The 11478-nt window shown below is 37.0% G+C and overlaps 1 protein-coding gene across 3 annotated transcripts in view; it reads right to left on the bottom strand.

Annotated features, from left to right (window-relative positions):
- The window catches only part of FSTL5 (follistatin like 5), a 579511-nt gene that overhangs the window by 34444 nt on the left and 533589 nt on the right, over positions 1–11478 (bottom strand). For all 3 annotated transcript variants that reach the window (XM_006081840.3, XM_023753401.1, XM_006081839.3), the window contains one exon: positions 8658–8782. In XM_006081840.3, coding sequence (XP_006081902.1) covers positions 8658–8782 — 125 coding nt within the window. The remainder of the gene's footprint in view (positions 1–8657; positions 8783–11478) is intronic.

The following is an 11478-nucleotide window of genomic DNA, read 5'->3' as shown; positions in this document are numbered from 1 at the left end:
GAACATTCTCTTATTCATATAGAGCATATCCTAGGTTGTGGGGAGGTAAGGATAGTAGGTGCTGACAATCTAGTTATTGTTTATGTGTAGGAGAGAGAGGGGATGAAGAAGCAAAGAAACTGGAGAAAGAGAAGGTCATAGTTTCAGAATTTATAAATGTTTCAGATATTCACCATTTGAGAGACTATAGATAGAAAGAGCTATAACTTCTGGGATATCTGGAATTGTTTTGTTTATTTGTTTAAGTGAGTTTTTTTCTCTTTGTGAGAGTAATTAGCACATAAGTATGAAGGTAAGAAAAATATTGAACTTCACTGAATTGTGATTTTGTGAGATCTTCATCTAAGAACCATTTTTTTGAAACAATTTTGATGGCTGCTTATTATCCTGAGACTACACTGCTTCTAAAAATGTATTGAATATTTGATATTTTCAATTTCTGACGTGCTAGGATTTCAATGTAACCAGACAATTTTAGTGCTGGAATTGTATCTCCATACACCTGGCCTGCCCATGCATCAAGTCACAAGTATAGAGTTGTTTTGATATATGGCTAGCCACATATATATATAATTTTGCTTTAACAGATTTGATAAAATACGAGGGAGTATGGTACACTTTACTTTCACTTTCACAGAATGTTTATTTTTCCTTTGGAGAAGCTTTAAGGAAACATATATCAAACCCAATCCCTTCTTAATCATTTCCTTGCTATAATTTATAACAGAAAAGGAGTGCTATAGACTTCTCTTCAGGCTGCCAGAATGGTAACCACTTCTTATTTCAGTTTTCCTCATCTCTGGCAGTGGAGCCATAGCCATTGGCTGTCAGGATTATGATAGATCTGAAACAGGATTAACCCTTAGCTCCTTACTGTCATATGTAACTGCAAGCACTCTTACATCCTAAACCTGTTCTACAGCGGGCACGTCATGAGACGGCAGGGTTCTTTGGAAAAACAATGATGCTGGGGAAAATAGAAGGCAGAAGGAAAAGGGGAAGACTAAATGGGAGATAGATTGATTCCAAAAAAGAAGCCATAGGGACAGGTCTGCAGGAGCTGAGCAGGGCTGGTGAGGACATGGCATAGTGAACATCACTCATTCACAGGGTTGACAGGAGTTGGAGCAGATTTCATGACACCTAACACACACATTCTTACGTTATTCTCTTGTAGTTAGACAGGCATGAGCAGAGTAAGGACTGTAGGTCAGCTACGGAAGGTGACCAGGGTGGAAAGCCTGGGTACCTAGCAATGGGCGAAACTGGGAAAACAAGGACCTCACTCCCAGGGTGACCTTTCCTCCCTTAGCATGTCGCCTCATGTGGTAGGAACAAGGGGGCCAGAGCAATAGCCTCAAGCCACTCGCATGAAGCCCTTGCACAACCACTCCCTTTAGCATTAAGCCCTCAGGATAATGAGCTTCTGACCTGCATCAAATAATCTTAGGAACAGAGCCTCAGGTCTGTTGACCACAGAGACAGAATTTTGGTCAAACTAGAGAACATCTAGGCCTCAGTTGTGTTTCAGCTTCACACCCAGAAAAGCAGCAAAACCAGGCAGAACAATGCCATGTCTGACATCAGGACCAGAGGCAGTCACTACTGAACCCCTGTCCTGGCACCGAGCAATCAGTGGAGACTGGAACCCTGAGGAGACACACCTGGGAAGCTGATGCTCTCTATTGAGATTCTCCCTTGGGCCCTCCCCTAAAATCCCGCCCTTAGAATGAAAGACTTGGCCTCTCTCTCTCTCTCTCTCTCTCTCTCTCTCTCTCTCTCTCTCTCTCCTCTCCCTCCTTCCCTCCCTCCCTCCCTCCCTCCCTCCCTCTCCTATAAACATTAAGTTTAAGAAACTGTATAATCAACCAATCAACCCATACAGAAAATGACAATAATAAAGATATCAGTTTTCTAACTGCTCCATTTTTTCTCTCAAGAAATAGAAACATTTTAAAGGTGGATCTCTAGAGAAATATAACTGAAAGAAACAAGAGGAGGAGTTTGAAATTCTAGGCAAAGCACCTAAAATGGCATCACCTAAGCTGGCATCTTCCCTTTCTAGGTATAGGACTAGTCCTGGAGTGGTACGTGAATAAGAAGTAATTTCCTTCTTGTATTTACTATAAGTATCCTCTGTGGCAACTGACATCCACATGCTTGAACTAGATGGGATTACCTTGGCCTCTAGTCCAAGCACTCTAACTTGAGAGAGGATAAGAGCTAGGGGACGCATGATTTGCAGATGTTTCAAGGGTCAGGAGATAAATACATCTTTGCTCATTAAGTGGTACCTGATTTAAATTGCATCGAATACATGATTTAGTCAATGAAAATGTTAAACAATTCCTTACTTATAGCCCTAAGTATTCCAAATGGTAGCTGTATCTTAGGTGAAAATATCTTGCTGCTATCCTATTCTCTACCTTCTAACTATTTTTATTCATGACAATACAAAGCTTTAAGAAAGACTTCTCTTAATTCTTGCATTTGTTGTAGCTTATATTTTCTGGCCTTCTTGGAATCGTGCATTAAGCTGTATCAAATTACCCATCTCTGCACCACATTGGCTTTCATGTAGTTTTCATTTTTGTCCCCCACTAACCAAAAAGAAATCATTCTCTGGAAGAATTATAAAAAACATTTCAAGGGTGGTCCCATGCAAATATTTCATCATTCATTGCTTGGATATCTGCCATCTCATTAGCTTCTCTTATTTTCTCAGTTATTCTCAATCCTCTAATCTTTACCCAGAACTAAAATCAAACAAACAAAAAAACCCCATGATAACATGATAAATTCCTGCAAACCAATTGTTTTTCATTCCTTATATACAAACTCTAGTAGCACTTGCAGAAAAAGTTGTAATCTATACACATGTCATGATGAGAAATTGACATTCAAATTTTTCTTTTCAGAATGGTACCAAAAATGTAACAATCAATTATGCAAGTGTCCATTCTTTATGAATTTAATTGCTTTGAAATTTAACACAATGATTGTAACACCATTTTTCTCAAAAAAATGTATTTTCTTTTTTTATTTTCCCTTTATTGATTAAGATATTACAAATGTGTCCTTATCCCCCCAGTGTCCTCTCATCCCCCCAATCCTGCGCTCACCCTCACCCCCTGTTGTCCACATCCATCGCTTATGCTTATATGCATGCATACAAGTCCTTTGGTTGATCTCTCCCCCTCATCCCCACCCTCCCCTACCTTCCCTCTGAGTTTTGAGCATCTGATTGATGCTTCTCTGTCTCTACATCTGTTTTTGTTCATCGGTTTATGTTGTTCATTATAATCCACAAATGAGTGAGAGCATGTGATATTATCTTTCTCTGACTGACTTATTTCACTTAGCATAATGCTCTCCAGCTCCATCCATGCTGTTACAAATGGTAGGAGTTCCTTCCTTTTTACAGCAGCATAGTATTCCATTGTGTAGATGTGCCAAATGTATTTTTAAATTACTTTTTAATTTATGGCTAATTAAAAAAATTATAACAAAAACCACTAAATCCCCCATGCATTAGCCATATCATAAAAAATTTAAGAGTACTAGAACTATAATGTTATTCAAATACATCTATTTACTTATAATGATACTATAATAATTTAGTTCTTTGGATAGAAATTATGAGTAGAACAATGAAATATTTTGCTTTACACCTGTAGAATACTTTTGATTGAAAAATAATGAATTATTTTAATTTTTATAATATTCAATAGACATAATTGGTTCTTCTAAAAATTATATATGTATATTCATTTTAACAGTTTATCTTTAATATTACCGATCTATATATTTTTATATAGAAAAAATTCCAAATTGAAATTCTTCATATAAGAAATATATATTTCTGATATCATTGTAAAACACACTTCTCTTGCACTGGATAATCTCTTTAACTTTAGAATTATGTATGATTCGTGATTTATGAATTACTTATTGAAGTTTAAGGTTTTTAAAGAAAATTCCCTATTAACTGCAAATCTGAAAAATGAATATCTAGTTAATATACATTGCCAGTTAACTGAATTGTGCAATGAATTACTAATGTAAAAAATACATCATTTATTAAATATTCAATGGAATCATTTCTGTGAAAATTAACAAAACATAATATATAAAATATTCTTAAAACATATACTTATAGTAACTTAAATAAGTATATTTCAATAATCATCAGAAAATTGTTCTTAATTAAATTTTAAATAATTTAAATTTTCCCTAAATAATTGTGGAGGGAGGAATTAACCAACTCATACACGGTGGAGGGGATTGGTGGGTGGGTGTAGGGGGGATAAATGATGATGGGTAGAGACTTGACTTTGGATGGTAAACACACAACACAGTGTACAGATTATGTGCTGTAGAATTGTGCAGCTAAAACCTGTATAACTTTGTTAACCAGTGTCACCCCAATACATTCAATAAAAAGAAAAAAATCTACTATAGAGTTTTAATAACCTTTAAAAATAAACTTGGTCAATAAGCATTTATTCAGTCCCTTTCAGAAGCTCAGCAAGTAGCTGGAACGACTGGGGAGACAGGCTAATAATGCAACCTCTCTCACCTGCCAGGGAGTTTAGTTAATCATTTTCACAAGTGGGGCTCACAAATGGTTGCATGCTGCTCTGGAGTTTTTCTGCATTATCGCCTGGACAGACGTTCATATTTAAGAACTAAGAACTCAGGGACAGACTTTTGGTCCAGTAACCAGAACACTACAGTGCTAAAGACCCTTTTGATTTAGATCAAACACAGTGTAGCATTGGTGTATCTGATTAATCCCCAGCCTAGGGCTCAGGTAGTCTTTTAATTTCTATGGAGAAGGAAGGTACAAATAAAACAAAAATGGGGTATTTTCATTAATAAGCTCTTACTCTAGAGCAGTGGTTCTCAACCTTCCTAATGCGGCGACCCTTTAATACAGTTCCTCATGTTGTGGTGACCCCCAATTTCATTGTTACAAATTGAACATAATTAAAGCATAGTGATTAATCACAAAAACAATATGTAATTATATATGTGTTTTCCGATGGTCTTAGGCAACCCCTGTGAAAGGGTCGTTCGACCCCCAGGTTGAGAACCGCTGCTCTAGAGTATGAAATAGGAATAATTACATGTGGCGTAAGCTGTGGCACTCAGGGAATGGGATTGAATTAAGGTGAGGAGCTGAATGAGTGGATGGCACCAGGCCCTTATCATCAAATATTTCTTAAACTGTAATATTAGTTTCCTGAGATTCAAATTCCTCAGGCCATTCAAAAGGGACCTAAATTAGGTTCTCAAGGGTTTTTAAAGTGCTGAGAATTTCAAACTGTCTTGTGAAGACTGATTAGTGTTTTTTGTGTGTGTTTTTTTAACTACCAGTTTATCTTTTAATATAGGTTTATAAAGACATTTTGGTTCTCTTAAATTCCTCAAGTCTTGATATATTTTACAGACTGGATTAAACAAGTTTGAGAATTATAGACACCGATAAATGAAAAAATGGAGGAAAAAATAACCATAAGAAACCAAACAGGGAAAAATAGAGACTTTTAGCAAAATTGTAACTAATCTCAGGGGACTCCCTGCACCAGTGTAGATTATGAGTAGTCCGGACAAACTATTATAGGCAACTTAATATTCAAACATGTTTAATGCCGACCCTTGGAAAAAATGGAAGTCAGCTGGCAAACGCCACAAGAGCCCATGGCAAATGGTGCTACTGGACATGCAGGCTCAGATCTGCCTGACAGGAGATGTAAGTTCTTATTCCTGCTCTTTGCTGCCCCACACAATGCATGTGCTCCTGAGGCGGAGCTCGCTGCATGTTTGAGATTGTGTTACACACTGAGAAATGCAGTCAGGAGTGTAAGATATATAGCTCTTCCCTCGATACTATATATTCTGGTTTAGGAAACAGTACAGCACTTTCTTCGTTCTTTATCTCCATTCCTATGAGAAACATGAATTAAGTGCCTACAGGTTTTTAGGCACTAAGGATATAAAATCCTGACACTTGTCCAGGAGCTTTTCAGACACAGGAGATATAAATTATTTGAAATGAGGGTGTAGCCATCTGAGAAAAAAAAACAGATTGATGTGCAGAGAGGTCAGAGGAAGAAAAGTAGCATTAATTAAAAACATATTCTGAGTCAGACCTTCTGATTGACCTGGAAATATATGCGAGGTATAACAGTGAGAAAATAGTCTCAAATGCTGAAAAACACAATTCATAACAAGGTAAATTTCAGTAACAAACATATAAACACATGTGAAATTTCATTAGAAAAACATGGATGGTACGTGAAATTGGTAGGAGAAAGGACCATATCATATCTATCCCTCAGGTTTTCCTAAGGTGGAACAAATCCTCATTATGTTAAAAATACTTTACATATTTAATAGTTTATTTCTGTAAAGGAATGCTACTTTTTACACTTACTCTTCACTTTAGTAACAGGAGTAATTACTTTGAAGTGCAATAGGAAATTTGATCATTCACTTTCATTAAAATGAGATCTATATGCAGGTAGGATTGCTATAATTTAATTTAGTATTCTTACAAGTATTGGCAAAACACTCACACATTTCACTATACATCCCTAAAAGGAAAAAAAAGACATTTAAAAATACACTCAGGCATACTTTTGGGTGTTTCTCATAATATATAGAAATAACTAAAATACAATTTTGCCTTATATGTATTCACATTATATGGATGTTCTTCTAATTATTATTAGCTCCAAATCCCAGAAGGTCATAATCATGTTGACCCTAAACAGACGTCGTGTTCTGAAAGTAAATCCACTATACATACAAACACAGAATTGCACATAACACTTACTGCATCCAGACAAAGTTAAACTCCTACCTTGGAAGTTTTTTATTTTTTGTTTTATCACAATGACACGAGTTACTTATTGTAAGGCAGGGGTCCTCAAACTTTTTAAATAGGGGGCCAGTTCACTGTCCCTCAGACTGTTGGAGGGCCAGACTATAGTTTAAAAAAAAACTATGAACAAATTCCTATGCACACTGCACATATCTTATTTTGAAGTAAAAAAACAAAACGGGAACAAATACAATATTTGTATTTGCATGTGGCCCACGGGCCGTAGTTTGAGGACCCCTGTTGTAAGGTAAAAGAAATACCTAAAACTATACACTCTTGACCCTATTTGTTTCATAACCACAGGACTTTTGCCCTAAATAAGTGTATTAACAATGCATTTTTAAAAAGCCCAAAGCTGATAACAGTATATTAAACAGAGTAATGGGAAATAGGATAATGGGGTAAATAAAAGCAAGTGTTACATATTAAATTATTGATACACTATGTGGTAGTAGGAATAGAAACATATATATTTTTAGGTAACATCTCAAGTGGTACCATTTTCAGTTCATATGCTGATTTCTTTAGTTTCTGAATTATTATAGTGTTCGCAGCCAGACCTTACAAATTATTATTACTTAATGCAAATAATATACTTTTTAGTTCTACTTATTTTCCATATAAGCATGTAATAATTGTGATAGTACTTATGTTTTTAATCACTTTATTGTTAAGCATATACTAGGCAATCTGAAAATAATGGTCAACTGCTTGAGAAATATACTTAAACTCTTACATACTTCGCTGCACCAAAACCAGTTTATATATAATGTCTTGACTGTGAGCCACAATTCTGCTTCATTAATTCACCTTTTAATTTTGCAACTTGAATTTTTCATTCTTTCAGAATTCTTACAACTTGAACTTTTAGATGAGATCATTTTCAATTGAATATGAGGGAAGCACATATACACTGCAATCAAACATTGGCTCACAGAACATAGCTGGAGCAGTTCCCCCCCGTGAGAATTCACTTGAGAAGCAGGTCAAAAGATTACTTGGGTTCAGATTCAATAACATTGTTAAGCAATACTTTTAAAATTTTTCAATAAATTGTGAAGATACATAATCCTAGAAATTGTGATTTATCCAAAGTATCCCCCTTTTAAGCATTTAACTGATTTCCATGAAACTTTGGTGTGATGTCACTAGAAATTTCTACCTTCTCACCTCTTGTTAAATACACAGAGATAGAACATGCCAACACCATGTTTTCTCAAAATGCAGACCTCAAACATTTCATTTCAACTCAAATGTCAGGTTTTTGCAAAAGCCTAATAAGACCCTACTTATTAGTATTGGAAAAAATATTAACTAAAAATTTGATTTAAAAATGCAACTTGCCTAGCCGGCATGGCTCAGTGGTTGAGCATAGACCTATGAACTAGGAGGTCATGGTTTGACTCCTGGTCAGGGCACATGCCCGAGTTGTGGGGTGTTGCAGGAGGCAGCCGATCAGTGATTCTCTCTCGTCATTGATGTTTCTATCTTTCTCTCACTCTCCCTTCCTCTCTGAAATAAAAAATAAATAAATAAAGCAACTCTGTCTTTATAAATTCATTTCCGTATTGGGCTTATGAAGAAATATATGGCAGAAAATTCATCACTAATGTTGATAAATAAAAATTCATCAAGCACATGAGACAAAACCAAATCATGTGCACTTTTGTGTGTCTAGTTTTTGTAACTGAAATGTGTTAGGGTTTCTTGTGGCTTTCTGCCAAGATTAGAGAAAAATCTAAAACTGATCATTCATTTGAGCACTTACCTCATGTGGGTGATGAGGAGTGTGGTAGTGGGAATGAAAAAGTCGTCCACTCGGTCAAACTGCTTTCCCACGGGCTGGGTGTGGATGGTGTGGTGAGGCACATTCCCACTGGCCAGGGTTATTACCTACACAGAACACACCCTGCTTAGATCTTGGCAATGCATTCCCTTATTAGCATCAGCTTTCTGGGTATTTAGACAAGGAAAGAATCTCTGGCACAGACTCTTTATTGCCACACTCTTTATTATTAAGCAAATTGGAATTCTGTAATTGCTTATTTTCAAAGTAGAAACTTCAGTTTTTACGAAGAAAAAAAAGAAAAGACAATTATTTGTCTAGAACAGTTCCTGCTTAAAATATAAGATGAATATATTAAACAATGACTGTATTATAAAAAATTAACTTTGCTATAATGAGAATAATAAAAGCAAGCATACACATGTAAATAAGATGTTAGCTTTCTTCCTTTTTTAAAAAAATAGCTTTGTTGAGCTCTAATTGATGAACAAAAAACTGGCCCTTGCATGGAACAGAGGGGGAAGCATGGCACTGAAAACTCCAAAATAAATCATATCAAATATTTTAGATCTTAGAAATCCCAGAACAGATAAAATCTTATTTTAAAACTTTTTCCTCCTATAAATTTAAAATAACAGATTTAAGTAAGTTTTGATCAGAGCTTTCTTCTTTCCAACTATTCATTAATTGATTTTTAAAACTTTGATAGCCCATTAAAGAAAAGATAACTACATTTAAAATTTATTACTCATTAGAGGCCCGGTGCATGACATTCGTGCACTCGGGTGGGGGGGGGGGGAGGTGGTCCCTCAGCCCAGCCTGCAGCCTCTCACTGTCCAGGAGCCCTTAGGGGATGTCCAACTGATGGCTTAGGCCCGCTACCTGTGGGAAGCAGGCCTAAGCCAGCTGTCGAACATCCTTAGTGCTGCCACGGAGGCAGGAGAGGCTCCCGCCACCACCGCTGTGCTCGCCAGGCATGAGCCAAGCTTCTGCGTTGAGCAGGATTGGATGGAAACAGGCTCTCCAACAACCCCCAAGGGGTGCCAGATTGTGAGAGGGTGCAGGGCAGGCCGAGGGATTCTACCAGTGCACAATCGGGGTCAGGAAGGGACACGGGAGGTTGGCCAGCCAGGGAGGGACTGCGGGAGGGCTCCAGGGTGTGTCCGATCAGCCAGACCCAAGCAGCAGCTAACCTACTGGTTGGAGTGTCTGCCCCCTGGTAGTCAGTGTACATCATAGTGACTGGTCGACCAGTTGACTGTCTGATCCCTGGTGGTCAGTGCACGTCATAGTGAGCAGTTGAGCAGCCTTAGCATCTCATTAGCATATTACACTTTGATTAGTTGAACAGCCGACTGGACGACCAGACACTTAGCATATTAGGCTTTTATTATATAGAATATTCTATTATTCATCGAATTCTATTAGGGTTTTTTTTTTCCAGTTTCTCATACCTCCACATGTTTTGTTGTTGTTGTTGTTGTTGTTTTATTGTCTCTGCTGCACTACTACTGTTCTGTTAGCTTTTTAAAGTATCTTCCTGCCTCCCCCCTTTTTCATATGGTCCCCAAATTAAGCTTCCTAAAGTATTGACTGACTCTCTCCTTCCAAACTGAGTCTCTTTTTTTAGTTTTTATGACAGGAATAAATAGCATTTTTATTTTTAGGGGCCTTTTAATCTGAAAGGTTAATTTTCTTTCAAGTGAGTATATATTCATTGTGTTCCACTGAAAATTGCCATGCTCAGTAAAAATGTATAAATTATTATAAGTTAGGATAGCTCAGTTATGTTATAGTTAAAAAAACACATAACAGGAAACAGAGCTTTAAGTCTTAGTGGCTTAGAGGATAAAGATTTTGTTCCACACATGTTATGTTCCCTGAGGAATCTGGCAGGATATCTACTGTTTTCTCTCAGTGTTCCACACTGAAGGTGCAGCTGACTACCTCAAACGTTTCCATCCACAGCAGCTCTCATTTGCCAGGACCAGTCATATGGCTCCACTTAACCAAAAGGAGCTCAGCATGTGCCCGAAGGAGAGAGAACCAAAGTGTTGATAACAACCTTAAAGACACTATACCTGTTTTGTTTTTTTTATTTGTCTTTTTAATATATTTTTTATTATTGATTTCAGAAAGGAAAGGAGAGGTAGAAAGAGACAGAAACATGAATGATGAGAGAGAATTATTGATGGACTGCCTCCTGCATGCCCCAAATAGGGGGTCTAGCCCACAAGGGCATGTGCCCTGACTGGGAATCGGATTGTGACTTCCTGGTTCATAAGTCAATGCTCAACCACTGAGCAACACCAGCAAGGCTATATCTGTGTGTTTTATTTTTTTTAATGAATATCAGTGAGAAAGTTGGCACTGGGATTGTAGCCATTCATAATAATGTCTGCAAGACTTTAATAAAGGTGAACAGAATAATAGAGAAGATCTCCCCAGTTTTTTTCTCTTTTGATTATATAGTGTGTAACTCAAAATGCATGTACTTGTATTTGAAATTAATAATACTTAGACTGAAGCAATAATAATATTTACTGAGAGCTTGCTGTATGTCAATATGTGTTCTAAGTAGTTTCCAGGCATCAAGAATTTAATATTCATACAATACTAAAATATGGGTAATGCATCCCAACCTTCCCAAAATTACTGATGCAAAAATATTTCACGCCACCGAAGGCATATTAACTGAGCATCACTTATGTGCTTGGCATAGTCCTGGCTGTAAAAAACACAAGGCCACTTCCCTAGCTCCCCGCTATCTGGACTTTGTTCCCTGATGGCTCTGGGTCCTTCT

The sequence above is a fragment of the Myotis lucifugus genome, unplaced genomic scaffold (genome assembly GCF_000147115.1).
Source record: "Myotis lucifugus unplaced genomic scaffold, Myoluc2.0 scaffold_1, whole genome shotgun sequence".
NCBI classification, from domain to species: Eukaryota; Metazoa; Chordata; class Mammalia; order Chiroptera; family Vespertilionidae; genus Myotis; species Myotis lucifugus.
Note: the sequence above shows the minus strand (reverse complement) of the source record. Positions and strands in the feature narration are given on the sequence as shown.